The 13,907-nt window shown below is 41.4% G+C and overlaps 1 protein-coding gene across 1 annotated transcript in view; it reads right to left on the bottom strand.

Moving 5' to 3' along the window:
• Positions 1-1,177: 1,177 nt before the first annotated feature.
• The window catches only part of LOC135970303 (uncharacterized), a 37,958-nt gene continuing 25,228 nt past the window's right edge, over positions 1,178-13,907 (bottom strand). The window contains 4 exon segments of the mRNA XM_065542888.2: positions 1,178-1,498; positions 2,863-2,956; positions 5,751-5,906; positions 9,635-9,837. Of these exon segments, the coding sequence (XP_065398960.1) occupies positions 1,178-1,498; positions 2,863-2,956; positions 5,751-5,906; positions 9,635-9,837 (774 nt within the window).

The raw sequence follows: 13,907 nt of genomic DNA, 5'->3' as shown, positions 1-13,907 counted from the left end.
GAAAATTAAAAAATATATATCCTCATAAAAATCTATACCTAGGCCAGGCCTGCTGGCTTACGCCTGTAATCCCAGCACTTTGGGAGGCCGAGGTGGGCAGATCACGAGGTCAGGACATGGAGATCATCCTGGCTAATACGGTGAAACCCTGTCTCTACTGAAAATACAAAAAATTAGCCAAGCGTGATGGTATGCACCTGTAGTCCCAGCTACTCGGGAGGCTAAGACAGGAGAATTGCTTGAACCCGGGAGGCGGAGGTTGCAATGAGCTGAGATCACGCCATTGCACTCCAAGACGGGTGACAGAGCAAGACTCCATCTCAAACAAAACAAAACAAAACAAAAACCTATACATAAATGTTCATAGTGGCACTATTCCTAATGCCAAAAAGTAGAAACAAATGTGATATATCCATATAATAAAATATTATTTAGCAATGAAATAATGAAGTACTGATACATGCTACAGCACAGCTAAATTTTGAGAATATTATGCTAAGGGAAAAAAGCCAGACACCGAAGGTCACCTGTTGTATGATTCCATTTATATAAAATGTCCAGAATAAGCAAATCTATAGAAACAGAAAGTACATTAGTGGTTGCCAGGGACTGAGGGGAGGGAGAAAAAGTAAGTAACTGCTAATGGGTACGTTTCTTTTGAGAGTGAGTGATAAAAATGTTTTGGAATTAGATAGTGATGATGGTTGCACAATCTTGTGAATATACTAAAAGCCACTGAATTATATACTATAATCTGGTTTTGGTTTATTTGTTTGTTTGTTTTGAGACAGAGTCTCACTCTGTTGCCAGGCTGGAGTGCAGTGGCATGATCTCAGCTTACTGCAACCTCTGCCTTCAGAGTTCAAGCAATTCCCCTGCCTCAGCCTCCCAAGTAGCTGGGACTGTAGGCACGTGCCACCACACCTGGCTAGTTTTTTGTATTTTAGTAGAGATGGGGTTTCATCATATTGGCCAGGATGGTATTGATCTCCTGACATTGTGATCCACCCACTTCCGCCTCCCACAGTGCTGCGGTTACAGGTGTGAGCCACCACACCCAGCCTGTGGTATGTTTTATATCACATTAATTATTTCTCAATAACCAAAAAACAAGAAATACAGAAAAAAGTACCGCTGAAAATTAAGAAATCCAGTAAGGGTTTGGTCATACATTGATTCACAAACAGGAAACAAGGAAAGGAGGAAAAAAGGAAAGTAAGGAAGATAAAGAGATAGGAAAGAGAAACTAGGGGGCAAGGGAGAAAGGGAGAAGGGAAAAAAGGAAGGAAGAAAGGGGTAGCCTGACATTAGCTGGTGGGAGTGATGACATGCCTCTGGCTTCTCTGTCATGCAGGCTTACCTCGACATTAGCAGGACAGCTCCCTTGCGGGGTGTGATAGAAGTACACCTGCTGGACAGCCACCATCAAAGCATTTTTCTGAGCAGCTTGGCAAGCAAGAGTTACCTGCATATTTTCCACTCCTGAATGCAACAAGAGCTAAAGGAAGAAAATACGAAAAATATTAGGAATTTCTTGCATAAAGAAGTGAGTTGAGGGTTGAGATCACCACTTATTCAACATGTAAATATATGAATCAAACTGCCAAATGAGCTGGGATGCTTGCTACTCAGCCATAAGACTGAATCTGGTCTCTCCCTAAGCAGCATTTCATTCCAAGAAGGCAGCCTCCAGGCTTGATTTGCTCTATAGCTGGACACCATTAGATTTCCCCAATGGTCAGGAAAAGATGAATAGGCTCTGATGAACTAGCAAACATGTGCTCAGTGGCAGGCTCCTGTAAGCCAAGATTAGATCAATGTTTTAAAAATACACATACAGAAGCAAAGAAATCCAAGTAGCAGATAAAAAATAGCACCAGGTTTAGAAAGACCAGATAAAAGCTCCAATAACAAATGTATATTTTTAAAACCTTATGCAAAGATTGTTCACTACACGTGAACTTCTTTTTTAGTATCTAACAGAAGTTATTATAAGTGGTGTTGCGGTCTCTATGGGTCAAACCAGGCTAATGTGCACATCAAATAAGGCAAGGCCATCACTATGGTTTGAATGTGTCCCCCAAAAGTTTATGAAGGTGATTGAGCCATGAGATTAGAGCCCTCATGAATGGATTAATGTCATAATCGTGGGAGTGGATTTCTTTCTCAAGAGAGCAGGATGTTATAAAAGCAAGCTTGGCTTGCTCTTGTAGTCTCTTTTGCATGTAATCACTTGCCCTTCTGCTTTTCTGCCATGTTATGATGCAGTGCAAAAGCCCTTGCCAGAAGCTGCCACCATGTCCTTGGACTTTCCAGCCTCCAGAATCATGGACCAAATCAACGTCTTTTCTTTATAAATTACCCAGTCTCAGGCATTTTGTTATAGCAAGAGAAAATGGACTAAAACAACCATTATTATTATTTAAGAAATTGGAAGCTTTTCTTTTTTTTTTTTTTTTTTGAGATGGAGTCTCACTCTGTTGCCTGGCTGGAGTGCAGTGGTGCAGTCTTCATTCACTGCAACCTCCACCTCCTGGGTTCAAGCGATTCTCCTGCCTCAGCCTCCCAGGTAGCTGGGATTACAGGCATGCACCACCATGCCCGGCTAATTTATGTATTTGTAGTAGAGATGGGATTTCACCATGTTGGCCAGGCTGGTCTTGAACTCCTGACCTCGTGATCTACCCACCTTGGCCTTCCAAAGTACTGGGATTACAGGTGTGAGCCACCACGCCCGTCCCATGGAAGCTTTTCTTATATATGAAGGTTAAATGTATATAGAGTATTATGTCTTCTGAAAGAAATACGTGAGCAAATTGCTTTATTCTACTTTCATTTGTTTTTAAAAAATAAATCGTTTACCTTAAGAATGGCTTCCTTTGTGTAAAAACTAAATTTGCCAATTTGGTTATCATCCACCTCAGAGATGGCTAAGACAAGAGCAGTAGGAGAATATCTGCAACAAAAAATATGAAATTGTTTTGATGTGATATGCAACTAATCAAGAGACACCATTATGATGGAACAGGATGTCATGTGATCAGATCTGAAATGTCAGTAATAATAGCAAATGCAACTTTTATACAAAACTTGATATTTCCACTGAAAGCTATAAGAGATCTGGGATCTTTTCTGTCCTTTTTGAACTTGATCTTTCTGTAGTTTGATTATGGTGACCACCCCATAGTGTTGGAAATTATTTTCTCTTGATCACCATTACACTACTCTCTCCCATTTTTCCTCTTTTTTTTTTTTTTTTTTTTTTAAGCAAAATGTTTTTATTTATTTGAAGTACATATGTAGTTAACTGGGCATCAAAGGTGTACCAAGTGATTTTTTTTTTTTTTTGGAGTCAGAATCTTACTCTGTCACCCAGACTGAATGGCAGTGGTACAATTATAGCTCACTGCAGCTTTGAACACCCGAGCTCAAGCAACTGTCCCACCTCAGCCTACTGAGTAGCTGGGACTACAGACATGCACCACCACACGTGGCTCTTCTCACCTTCTTGACCATACTTGTTTAGGATCCTTCACTGACTCACTCCTTTGAGCACCCCCTAAATGTTGTCCAATTCTCTCTCTTTCCTATGGTTCCAATAGCTATCTAAATATTCTTTGTAGCCATGTTTCCACCTTGAGACTCAGTACTTTGTCCATAACTATGAGACTTTGTCAAGTAACTTAATATCTATCAATCTTTCTTTCTTCATCTGTAAAGGGGGTATCACCTATCTCATAGGGTAATGGCAAATATTAAGAGGGATAATATGCATGAATGTGCTTTTTAAAATGTAAGTCACTATACTCATATTTGATCCAGTTGACCTTCCATATCTATGGGTTCTGCATCCATGGATTCAACCAATTACAGATAAAAAATATTTGAAAACATAAAACAATAAAAAGTAACAATACAAAAATAAAAATAATGCAAATAAAAACAATGTAGTATAATGACTATTTACATAGCATTTAAATTGTATTAGATATAAGTAATCTAAAGATGATTTAAAGCATAAGGGAGGGAGTGCATAGGTTTTATGCAAATACTATGCCATTTTATATAAGGAACTTGTGCATCCTTGGATTTTGGTACCTGAGGGGATTTTGGAACTGATCCCCCACAGACACTAAGGGATGACTATATATGTTGTTGTTATAATGGCTCTCCAAAGTGGCAACTTTAAGGAATTAACATACATAAAATAAATACGAATTCAGTACACAAGTTCTTTGGATATATAAGCTTTCCCCTGGTAATGAAAAAGGCTCCCTTATCTTGCAGCATCTCTAGGTCATCACCTGGAGGACCAATCACAGACCAGAGCATCGGCCAGACCATAGGGCATTTGGGCAGTTTATGCTGATTGGTGCATTCTGACTGAACAAAAATGTGGTGCCCTATTTTCACACAATATAAAACACCAACCAAGGAGGCCCTTGAAGGACCAGAAAACAGCTTGGCTCCAGATAGGTTTTTTTTTTTTTTTTTCCAATTGGAGACCTAGCGTCGCCTAAGGCCTGATCATACTTCCTGCCTTGGCTTCTGTGAATATCTCTGTATCCTTACAATAAATTCAGTTTTTGGCTTAGCTAGTGTGACAGGATAGGGCAGGGGCAGGTTTTGCCCCCAGGAGACATTTGGCAATGTCTGGGGACGTCTTTGATTATAGAAGAGTGTGTATGGGGTGGGGTACTGGGATACTACTGGCATCTGGTGGGTAGAAGTCAGAAATGTTGCTAATCAATCTAAGACACACAGGACAGTCCCCCACAACAAGGATGTCTTCAGTCCCAAAGTTTAGTAGTGCTACAATTGAGAAATCCTGGGATACTGTATTCTATCATCCTAACCCCCTCATTCTACCCCTGCTCTGTGGAGTCATTTAGGATATTAACACTCAGAGTTCTATTTTGAGCAGAGATCTGCATTAGCAAAACAAAGGTGCTGGTTGCCTCCTCGGAGTCACCTTTTTCCTTCCTTGGCATGGAGCCAGTACCAGGAATCTCCAGGGATAGAGGTGGGACCCTGTGGGGAAAAGCAGATAGCAGAGAAAGAAAGAAGAGGGAGACAGCAGTTTCTCCTCCCCACACATCAAAGGTTAATTGTGTGAGGACAAAAGAAAGATTCCTTTCCCTGACTGAGCAGACTCACCATCTATTACTAGTAAGGATATTTTCTTTCAAGCAATGGGTTGAACCTATGGGGCATGAGAGAGAAGTTTCACTGGTTTGCAGTGGCTTCCGTCACTAGCTAACAAAGGAGGCTGCCTGATATATTGCCTGCATGTTATATTTGTACCTTGTGTTATCCTTTCAAGGAAACAGCTGCTCTGAAAACTTCAGTGACATCTTCCTGGTCTGAAGGAAAGTGAGAGATGAGACCTGGACTTCTGATCCATGGCTCTCACCCCATTAGACCCATGCTGACTCCCTTTTCTACCTGGAAGCCACATATTCTACCTGGGAAGCAGCTGAGCCTGTGATTTCATCTCACCTGAGTTCTCTGGTTCTTTCATTTCTCAGTTACTTGGTGTTTTTAAATGCAATTGTCCCCCTTAAATGAGATCTTACTTTCTCCCTCTTATTAAAAAAAGAAAGAAGAAAAAAACTGGCATCATGGCAGATAGAATATAAGAGAGAACTTAGAAATGGGATCTTGCATGTCAAATGGTGACAAAAATTATTTTTCACAGGTTATTCACTCAGCCATCATGTTATTTTTACCTCAACACTCTCAAGGCTCACCTGTCTACCCGCCCACCGTCCTCCAGCAGAGAGGTTATAAAGACAGGAGGTGGCTGGTCTGCCCTGTCCCTATGTGATGCAAATTCAAAGTGAACAGGCCTCAGATCCAGATGGAACTCTTCAAAACCCATCTCCCATGCCAGTTCTTTATAGAGCCTAAAAGGAAAAAAAAGAGCCAAGGACGTATGTTAGTGTTTTCTCCTAAAAACAAAGCGAGTAATAGGAAAATGAAGACACCTGAACAAAAACCAAAGTAAAAGTCCAATAAAAGCCCAGGTCTGTGTGAAGTGAGTGAGCCACAGAGGTCTTCAGCTCTGCACTTGCTGTGACAGTTACAGATGGTAGAAAGCAGTTCAAGTAGGAGATGTGCTTGGGTGTTTACTCGACTCTCATTTTCCACAAGCTGACTTCTGTCCCCAGAGCCCTCATGAGGTACCGTTGCTGAAATGCGACATTCACCATCTTCTCTCAGAGTTCATCACAGTTGGCCTCTCTGTCCCCTCCTCGAGGATCATCTTTCTCCATGTTCCTGCCTCATGACCGCTCTCTCTCAGTCTTCACTGGCTTCTCCTCTTGCTTATCTTCAAATGTTGGTGTTTCCTGAGGTTCCGAACCTGGTTCTCTTCTCATCTACCACATTCCCTCCTTAGGGGTTTGTGGGGGAGTCTGTTCAGCTCTACACCCTAAGACTACTGCTTCATGTAATAATCTGTGACCCTTGTCTGTGTCCTGACTTAACTCTGAGCTCCAGTCCCAAGTCTGTCAAAGCATGGCTCCAGTTAGATGTTCCCCTGGCATCTCAGCCTTACGTGTTGACAATTCTTTCCTCCTTCCTTAACACTCTCCTCCTCCTCCCCCCCCTTCTCCTCCTCCTCCCCCTTTCTCCTCCTTCTCCTTCTTCTCTTCCTTCTTCTTTTCTACTTCTTTTCTTCTTCCTTCTTCCTTCTTCTTCTTCCTCTTCCTCTTCCTCCTCCTCCTTTCCTCCTCCTTCTTTGTCTTTTATTTTTAGAGATAGAGGTCTTGCTTTATTGCCCAGGCTGGAGTGCAGTGGTGCAGTCATAGCTCACTGCAGTCTCAAACTCCTGGGCTCAAGCAATACTCCCACCTCAGCCTCCCAAGTAGCTGGAACAGGCATGAACCACCAGGCTCAACTAATATTTAAAAAATTTTTGTAGAAATGAGGTCTTGCTGTGTTACCCATGCTGGTCTCAAACGCCTGGCCTCTGGTGATTCTCCTATCCTGGCTTCCCAAAGTACTGTGATTTCAGGCGTGAGCCATAGTGCATGTTCCCCAACATCCCACTTCTAATGCATCTCTCCATCTTGAGAAGTTGGCATTGAAGGCTGAGTTCTTGGCACCTGTATTAGTTTGCTAGGGCTGCTGTAACAAAGTACCCTGGAAACAGACAAAATACTAAACAACAGAAATTTATTGTCTCACAGTTCTAGAGGATAGAAGTCTGAAATCAAGGTATCAACAACTGGTTCCTCCTGAGGGCCGTAAGGGAAGGATCTGGTCCTGGTCTTTCTCCTCGGCTCGTCGATGACCATGTTCTCCCTGTGCCTTCACATGATCTCCCTCTGTGTCTGTGTCTGAACTTCCTCTTCTTATAAGGACACTGGTCATATTGGATTAAGGCCCACTCTAATAACTTCCATTTAACTCGATTACCTCTGTAAAGACCTATCTCCAGATAAGGCCACATTCGGAGGTACTGGGGATTAGGCCTTGAACATATGACTTTTGGAGGGACATAATTCAACCCGTAGCAGCCCCTCTTCCATGAAGCTTCCCTGACCACTTAGGAAGAATGAAATACTCTCTTTTCTGTACTCCCCTAGTGTTTTGTACATATCAGTAGAATATCATTGTTACCATGTGTCATGGGTAATTTTTACATTATGGGCTTCCTGCCACCAAGGATCATAAATTATGAAGCTATGTTAATAATATCTTGACTGATAATTTAAATTCTGCCTTCACTACTTTCTAGTTATATGCTCTTAGGCAAATTAACTTTTCTGAGCCTCTACTTCCTTGCCGATAAAATGTTTGTAACCCTCCTCATAAGGATATTCTGAGAATTAAATGAAATAATATACATAAAATCCCCAGTAAAGACCCTGGCCACAGCAAGCCCTTGATAATGGTTGTGGTAGGTGACTGGACTCTCTATATCTATAGGGCCTTTTGTGGGGACCAGAACATAACAGCACTCATACATATTTACAACAAACCCTTTAGCTCCGTATTATTACTGCTTGTAGGACATGTCCACTTGATGTCTTACCATCATCTCACCCTCATACCTAAAACATAACTCATTAATTTCTCTCTCCTGCCCTCTAAGCCCACCATACCTCTGTCTGACCTGGATGCTGTCACTGACTCATCTCTCTCTCATCTCTAGGCTCTTTCTATTCAACTTCATTACATTCAGGAGCAAATTCAACCAGTATTCCCTGAGTGCCTGGTGTGGTTCAGGCCCCATACCAGGTGATGGGATGTCACGGTAAAGAATGTGGATAGGGCTTTTGCATTTAGGGAGCTTATGCTAGCAGAAAAGTCAATAAACCAATATTAAGCAATGAATTAAAAGGAAATGTGCTGAATGGAGGGGAAACCCAGGTGCCAGTAGAAGGGCTTAGCCTAGTTGAGTGATCAGAGAGGCATTTGGGAAGGCTTGGAAGAGAGAAGGAACAAGGGAGCTGTTGCAGGAAGTCAGGGACCCTGAACGGAGGGACTGGCTGAAGACATGGCAGAAGAACATAAATTGTGAAGATTTCATGGAAGTTCCCCAAATTAATACTTTTACAATTTCTTACGCCTGTCTTTACTGCAATCTCTGAACACAAATTGTGAAGATTTTGTGGACACTTACCACTTCCTCAACCAATACTCTTGTGATTTCCTATGCCTATCTTTGCTTTAATCTCTTAATCCCTTCATCTTCATAAGCTGGACCTTGTGATAATTGCATTAACTGCACAAATTGTTTAAACAATATGAAATCTGGGCACCTTGAAAAAAGAACAGGATAACAGCAATGGAGATAACCTTAAAGTCTGGCTGCCTGTGGGCCAGGCGGAACAGAGCCATATTTCTGTTCTTTCAAAAGCAAATAGGAGAAATATTGTGGAATTCTTTTTCTTAGCAAGGAACATCCCTGAGAAAGAGAATGCATTCCTAAGGGGAGGCCTCTGAAATGGCCGCTTTGGGAACGTCTGTCTTTTACAGTTGTAGATAAGGGATGAAATAAACCCCGGTCTCCTGTAGTGCTCCCAGGCTTATTAGGATGAGGAAATTCCCGCCTAATAAATTTTGGTCAGGTTGGTTGTCTGCTCTCAAACCCTGTCTCCTGATTAAATGTTATCAATGACAAAGTGTGCCCAAAACTTCATTAGCAATTTTAATTTTGCCCTGGTCCTGTGATCTCGCTCTGCCTCCATTTGCCTTGTGATCTTTTATTACCTGGTGAAGCATGTGATCTCTGTGACCCACACCCTATTCGTGCACTCCCTCCCTTTTTGAAAATCACTAATAAAAACTTGCTGGTTTTGCGGCTTGGGGGACATCACGGAACCTGCCGACATGTGATGTCTCCCCCGGACACCCAGCTTTAAAATTTCTCTTTTTTGTACTCTTTCCCTTTATTTCTCAGACCAGCCGACACTTAAGGAAAATAGAAAAGGACCCACGTTGAATATTGGGGGTGGGTTTCCCCGATAGGGAGCAAGGTGATCATGTTAGCCATTTAGAAAACTGTCTGGCTGCTCTGGGAGCAGAGAGGGGGTAGGCTTGTAGCAGGGAGTCTCATGGCCTGTTTTCCCCCATGTTTTGCTGCAAACCGTATATTCCACCTGGGCCTCCGACCTCCACTGACCGAGCTAAGTGTGCACTCTCCAGGCTCATTTCTATCAGCCGGTGGCGGAGGGTCAAGAGTTCCAGAAGTTTGGAAAACATCTCCAAGAGTAGCACATGAGAGTCTTGGCCTTGTTTCCGTCCTTCGTCTGCTGCAGACTTGAATGCCAGCAGGCCTGTCTCCCCCACGAGAAAGGGATCTCCCATAACTTTAGCTGAAAACAGCTGAAAGAAAACAAAATATCCTTTAAAACATAGAAGAATTTTCACATTAAAAAAATACACTGTCTGTCAGTGGCACAAACTCCGGATCCAGATTTCCTAGGCTCAAGTCCTAACTTTGCCATTGAGAAGCTGTGAGATTTTGGCAATGTACTCAATTTTGCTGTGTCTCAATTTTCTCATCTATAAAGTGGTGATAAGGATAATAACAGTCCTTACTGCATGCAAATAGATACTAACTTCCTAATAGGGCTCTTGAGAGGGTTAAATGGATTAACATATGGAAAAGTATCTGCTGTTATCATTATTATAAATGTTATGAGTCTAAATAAACAAATCTCTAGATATTCACTGTGGGGATACTTGTCTATGCCAAAGACAAACTAAATAGAAATAGAAGTCCCTGATTTTTGAAAGTATTTTAGTGGCCAATATCAATTTTTTTTTTTTAGATGGAGTCTTGCTCGGTCACCCAGGCTGGAGTGCAATGGAGCAGTCTTGGCTCACTGCAACCTCCGCCTCCCGAGTTTAAGCAATTCTCCTGCCTCAGCCTCCTGAGTAGCTGGGACTACAGGCGTGTACCACCACGTCCGGCTAATTTTTTGTATTTTTAGTAGAGATGGGGTTTCACCATGTTAGCCAGGATGGTCTCGATCTCATGACCTTGTGATCCACCCGCCTTGGCCTCCCAAAGTGCTGGGATTACAGGCATGAGCCAGCATGCCCCACCAACAATTTTTTTTTTTTGCGTATACCTCTCTAATTACAGTTTCAAAATTTCAAAGTATTTTTACATATATTAACTCGTTTTTATTTTCACAAGATCCCCATGAAATAGGAGTCACAGGTATCATTATTCCCCTTTGTCAGTGAGGGATCTGAAGCAACATGAAACTTTCCAAGGTCACACAGCAGTACCAAGAGTAAACTTGGGCTTCCTGATTCCAAGTTCAGCTGTTTTACAGTACACCAAACTGCCTTTCCAGCATTCCCTCACTCAGAGCTGGCCCTGGGTGATTTGTGAAGTAACCACACTGTCCTTTAACACCCTGCTGCCTTGGTGGGTACCTCTGCTGTAACATCTTTGCTGTCTTCGAATATACCACTCCCAGCAACCCCCCAGTCTGGAGACCCCCTGCCTCTCTGGTTTGGCTCCCCAGGATACATAAGCTCCTTTGTCTATCCACTTATCTACCAAAAGACTGGGCTACTCAAGGATGCAATTTCTAGGCCCTTAAAGTTTTCCAAAGTGGTAACAAAGAGACCTATTAAATAAATTCCTGCATGCCTTCTGAGGGCATTTTCTGACCTAATATAAAATATTAATCTGAATACTTATAGGTATAAATTTGGACAGATTTCAAAAATAATAAAACTGTGTGGCAGCAATGGGAGATGACAGGTATCCCAGATATTCACTATAATTTATAAAATAATTTCAAATACATCTTTTTTTTTTTTTTTGAGATGGAGTCTCGCTCTGTCACCCAGGCTGGAGTGCAGTGGCACGATCTCGGCTCACTGCAAGCTCTGCCTCCTGGGTTCACGCCATTCTCCTGCCTCAGCCTCCTGAGTAGCTGGGACTACAGGCACCCGCCACCATGCCTGGCTAATCTCTTTTTGTATTTTTAGTAGAGACGGGGTTTCACTGTGTTAGCCAGGATGGTCTCAATCTCCTGACCTCATGATCCGCCTGCCTCAGCCTCCCAAAGTGCTGGGATTACAGGCATGAGCCACCATGCCCGGCCTCAAATACATCTTTTAAATGTGGTATCATAAGGCAATGTGAAAGGAATCTTCAATTAATGGTAGTAGAATAAATGGCTGGTAATTTGAGGAAAAATTCGGTTTTGACTCATACCTCACATACCACACAGATGCATGCACACACATACACTCTCTCTTTTCTCTCTCTCTGGTGAAATATTAAAAGAGTTAAATATTTTTATTATTTTGTTTATTTTTATTTATTCATTTATTTTGAGATGGAGTCTTGCTCTGTCACCCAGGCTGGAGCGCAGTGGCACAATCTCGGCTCACTGCAACTTCCACGTCCCAGATTCAAGTGATTCTCCTGCCTCAGCCACCCAAGTAGCTGGAATTATAGGTGCCTGCCACCATGCCCAGCTAATTTTGTATTTTTGGTAGAGATGGGGTTTCACCATGTTGGCCAGGCTGGTCTTGAACTCCTGGCCTCAAGTGACCTGCCCACCTTAGCCTCCCGAAGTGCTGGAATTATACTCGCGAGTCACTGCACCCAGCCAGAGTTAAATATTTTAAAAATAAAACCAACCACTTAAAAATTAGAATAAGACAAATATGAAAGATCTGGAGTAAGATTTTTTCTGAATTTAGGACAGAAGAAATAATAAAGAAAATGATTAATAGATTTGACTACATGAAAACAAGTTTATGTTAAAAAAAAAAATGGAAAGACAAATGGAGAGGCTGGGCACAGTGGCTTGTGCCTATAATCTTAACAATTTGGGAGGCCAAAGTCAGGGGATCGCTTGAGCCCAGGAGTTAGAGACCTGCCTGGACAACATGGTGAAACCTCCTCTCTAATAAAAATACAAAAATTTAGCTGGGCATGATGGTGTGCACCTAGAGTCCCAGCTACTCGGGAGGCTGAGGTAGGAGGATGGCTTGAGCTGGGGAGACTGAGGTTGCAGTGAGCTGTGATTGTGGCACTGTACTACATCCTGGGCAACAGAGTGAGTCCCTACCTCAAAACAAAACAAAACAAAACAAAAGGTGCAGGGGGGGATGAATGGGGAAATATTTGCATAAAATTATAGACAAAAAGAAGATTAAAATTCTTATTTAAGAGAAGCTCATGTAAGTAGATAGGACTAATGTTAGGATTCCAACAGACACATAAAGGGAAAGAAAAAAATTCACAAAAAATATAATTAGTAACAAAACATTTGAAAGACTAAGCTCAATAAATAGCAAGAAAATGCAAATTAACAGCATAATACCACTTTTCATGTATATGTGTATATTCGCACATACATCATATGCTTTTGCCTAATACTACACAGTATAGCAGAACTGGTACTCTTAAAATACATGAGTGTCATTATAAATTGGCACAACTCTTTGGAAAGCAATCTGCTAATATGTATCCAAATATTTAAATTTTATTTTAGTAATTCTGTTTCCAAGAACCTATCAAAAGGAATCAATTCAAAATATGGAAAAAATCTTTATGTAAAAATATATATCTTATAGCATTTTTCATGATAATGAAAAATTGGAAACCACTTAATGTCCATCAATAGAGAAATGATTAGAGAAGTTTTTATTCATCAGATATGGGAATTATATGTGGTCATAAAGGTAAGTCTAAGACGAGTTAGCATTATGGAAAAATATGTAGTATAATGTTAACTGAGAAGAGGAGGAAATAACAATGGACAAAAACTATGATTATGGCTATGTACAACACACATATTAACAATACTTAAATTCAGAAAAATAATGATATGAATGCATTAGATTGGTAATGTTTAAATTCAATTTTGTTCTTTCTGCTTTTGCTAGAATTCTCTGTGATTTTATGTTATTTTGGTCACTGCAAAATAAAATCAATTTTTACTTTAGTCAAGAGGGGATAGGAGGCCAAGGCAGACCTATGGAGCAGACAGTTTGGGCAGTGGGGGGCCTATGAAAGTTTCTTTGTCATATAGCAAGTATGCACACAGAATGAGGTCAAATTGGAAACCCAGGGGTAACCTTGACAGCCTTAACAGAAAAAGAAAAGGATTAAAATCCAACTACAAACACCATGTAAATCATTAACCCACAATTTGAACCATGGAGCAGTAGAGCTGAGAGGGGCTTCAGAGTCATCAAGCTCACCTCCGCCTACCTCCCCTACCAAGTACACAAACATAATTTTACAGAAACAGTAAAGTGAGGTCAGAGAGGCTAAGAGACATGCTCAGAGTCACACAGCAAGTGAATGGCAGGACTGAACTTGAATTCTGATCAACGCTTTCTGTCTTCTGCCGGATCTTGACAAAAAGAACACATTTAGGAAGTGTCTTAGTGGAAAGAAAATATAACAT

The sequence above is a fragment of the Macaca fascicularis genome, chromosome 4 (assembly GCF_037993035.2).
Source record: "Macaca fascicularis isolate 582-1 chromosome 4, T2T-MFA8v1.1".
In the NCBI taxonomy this organism is placed as follows: Eukaryota; Metazoa; Chordata; class Mammalia; order Primates; family Cercopithecidae; genus Macaca; species Macaca fascicularis.
This window is presented reverse-complemented; position numbering and strand designations above follow the sequence as displayed.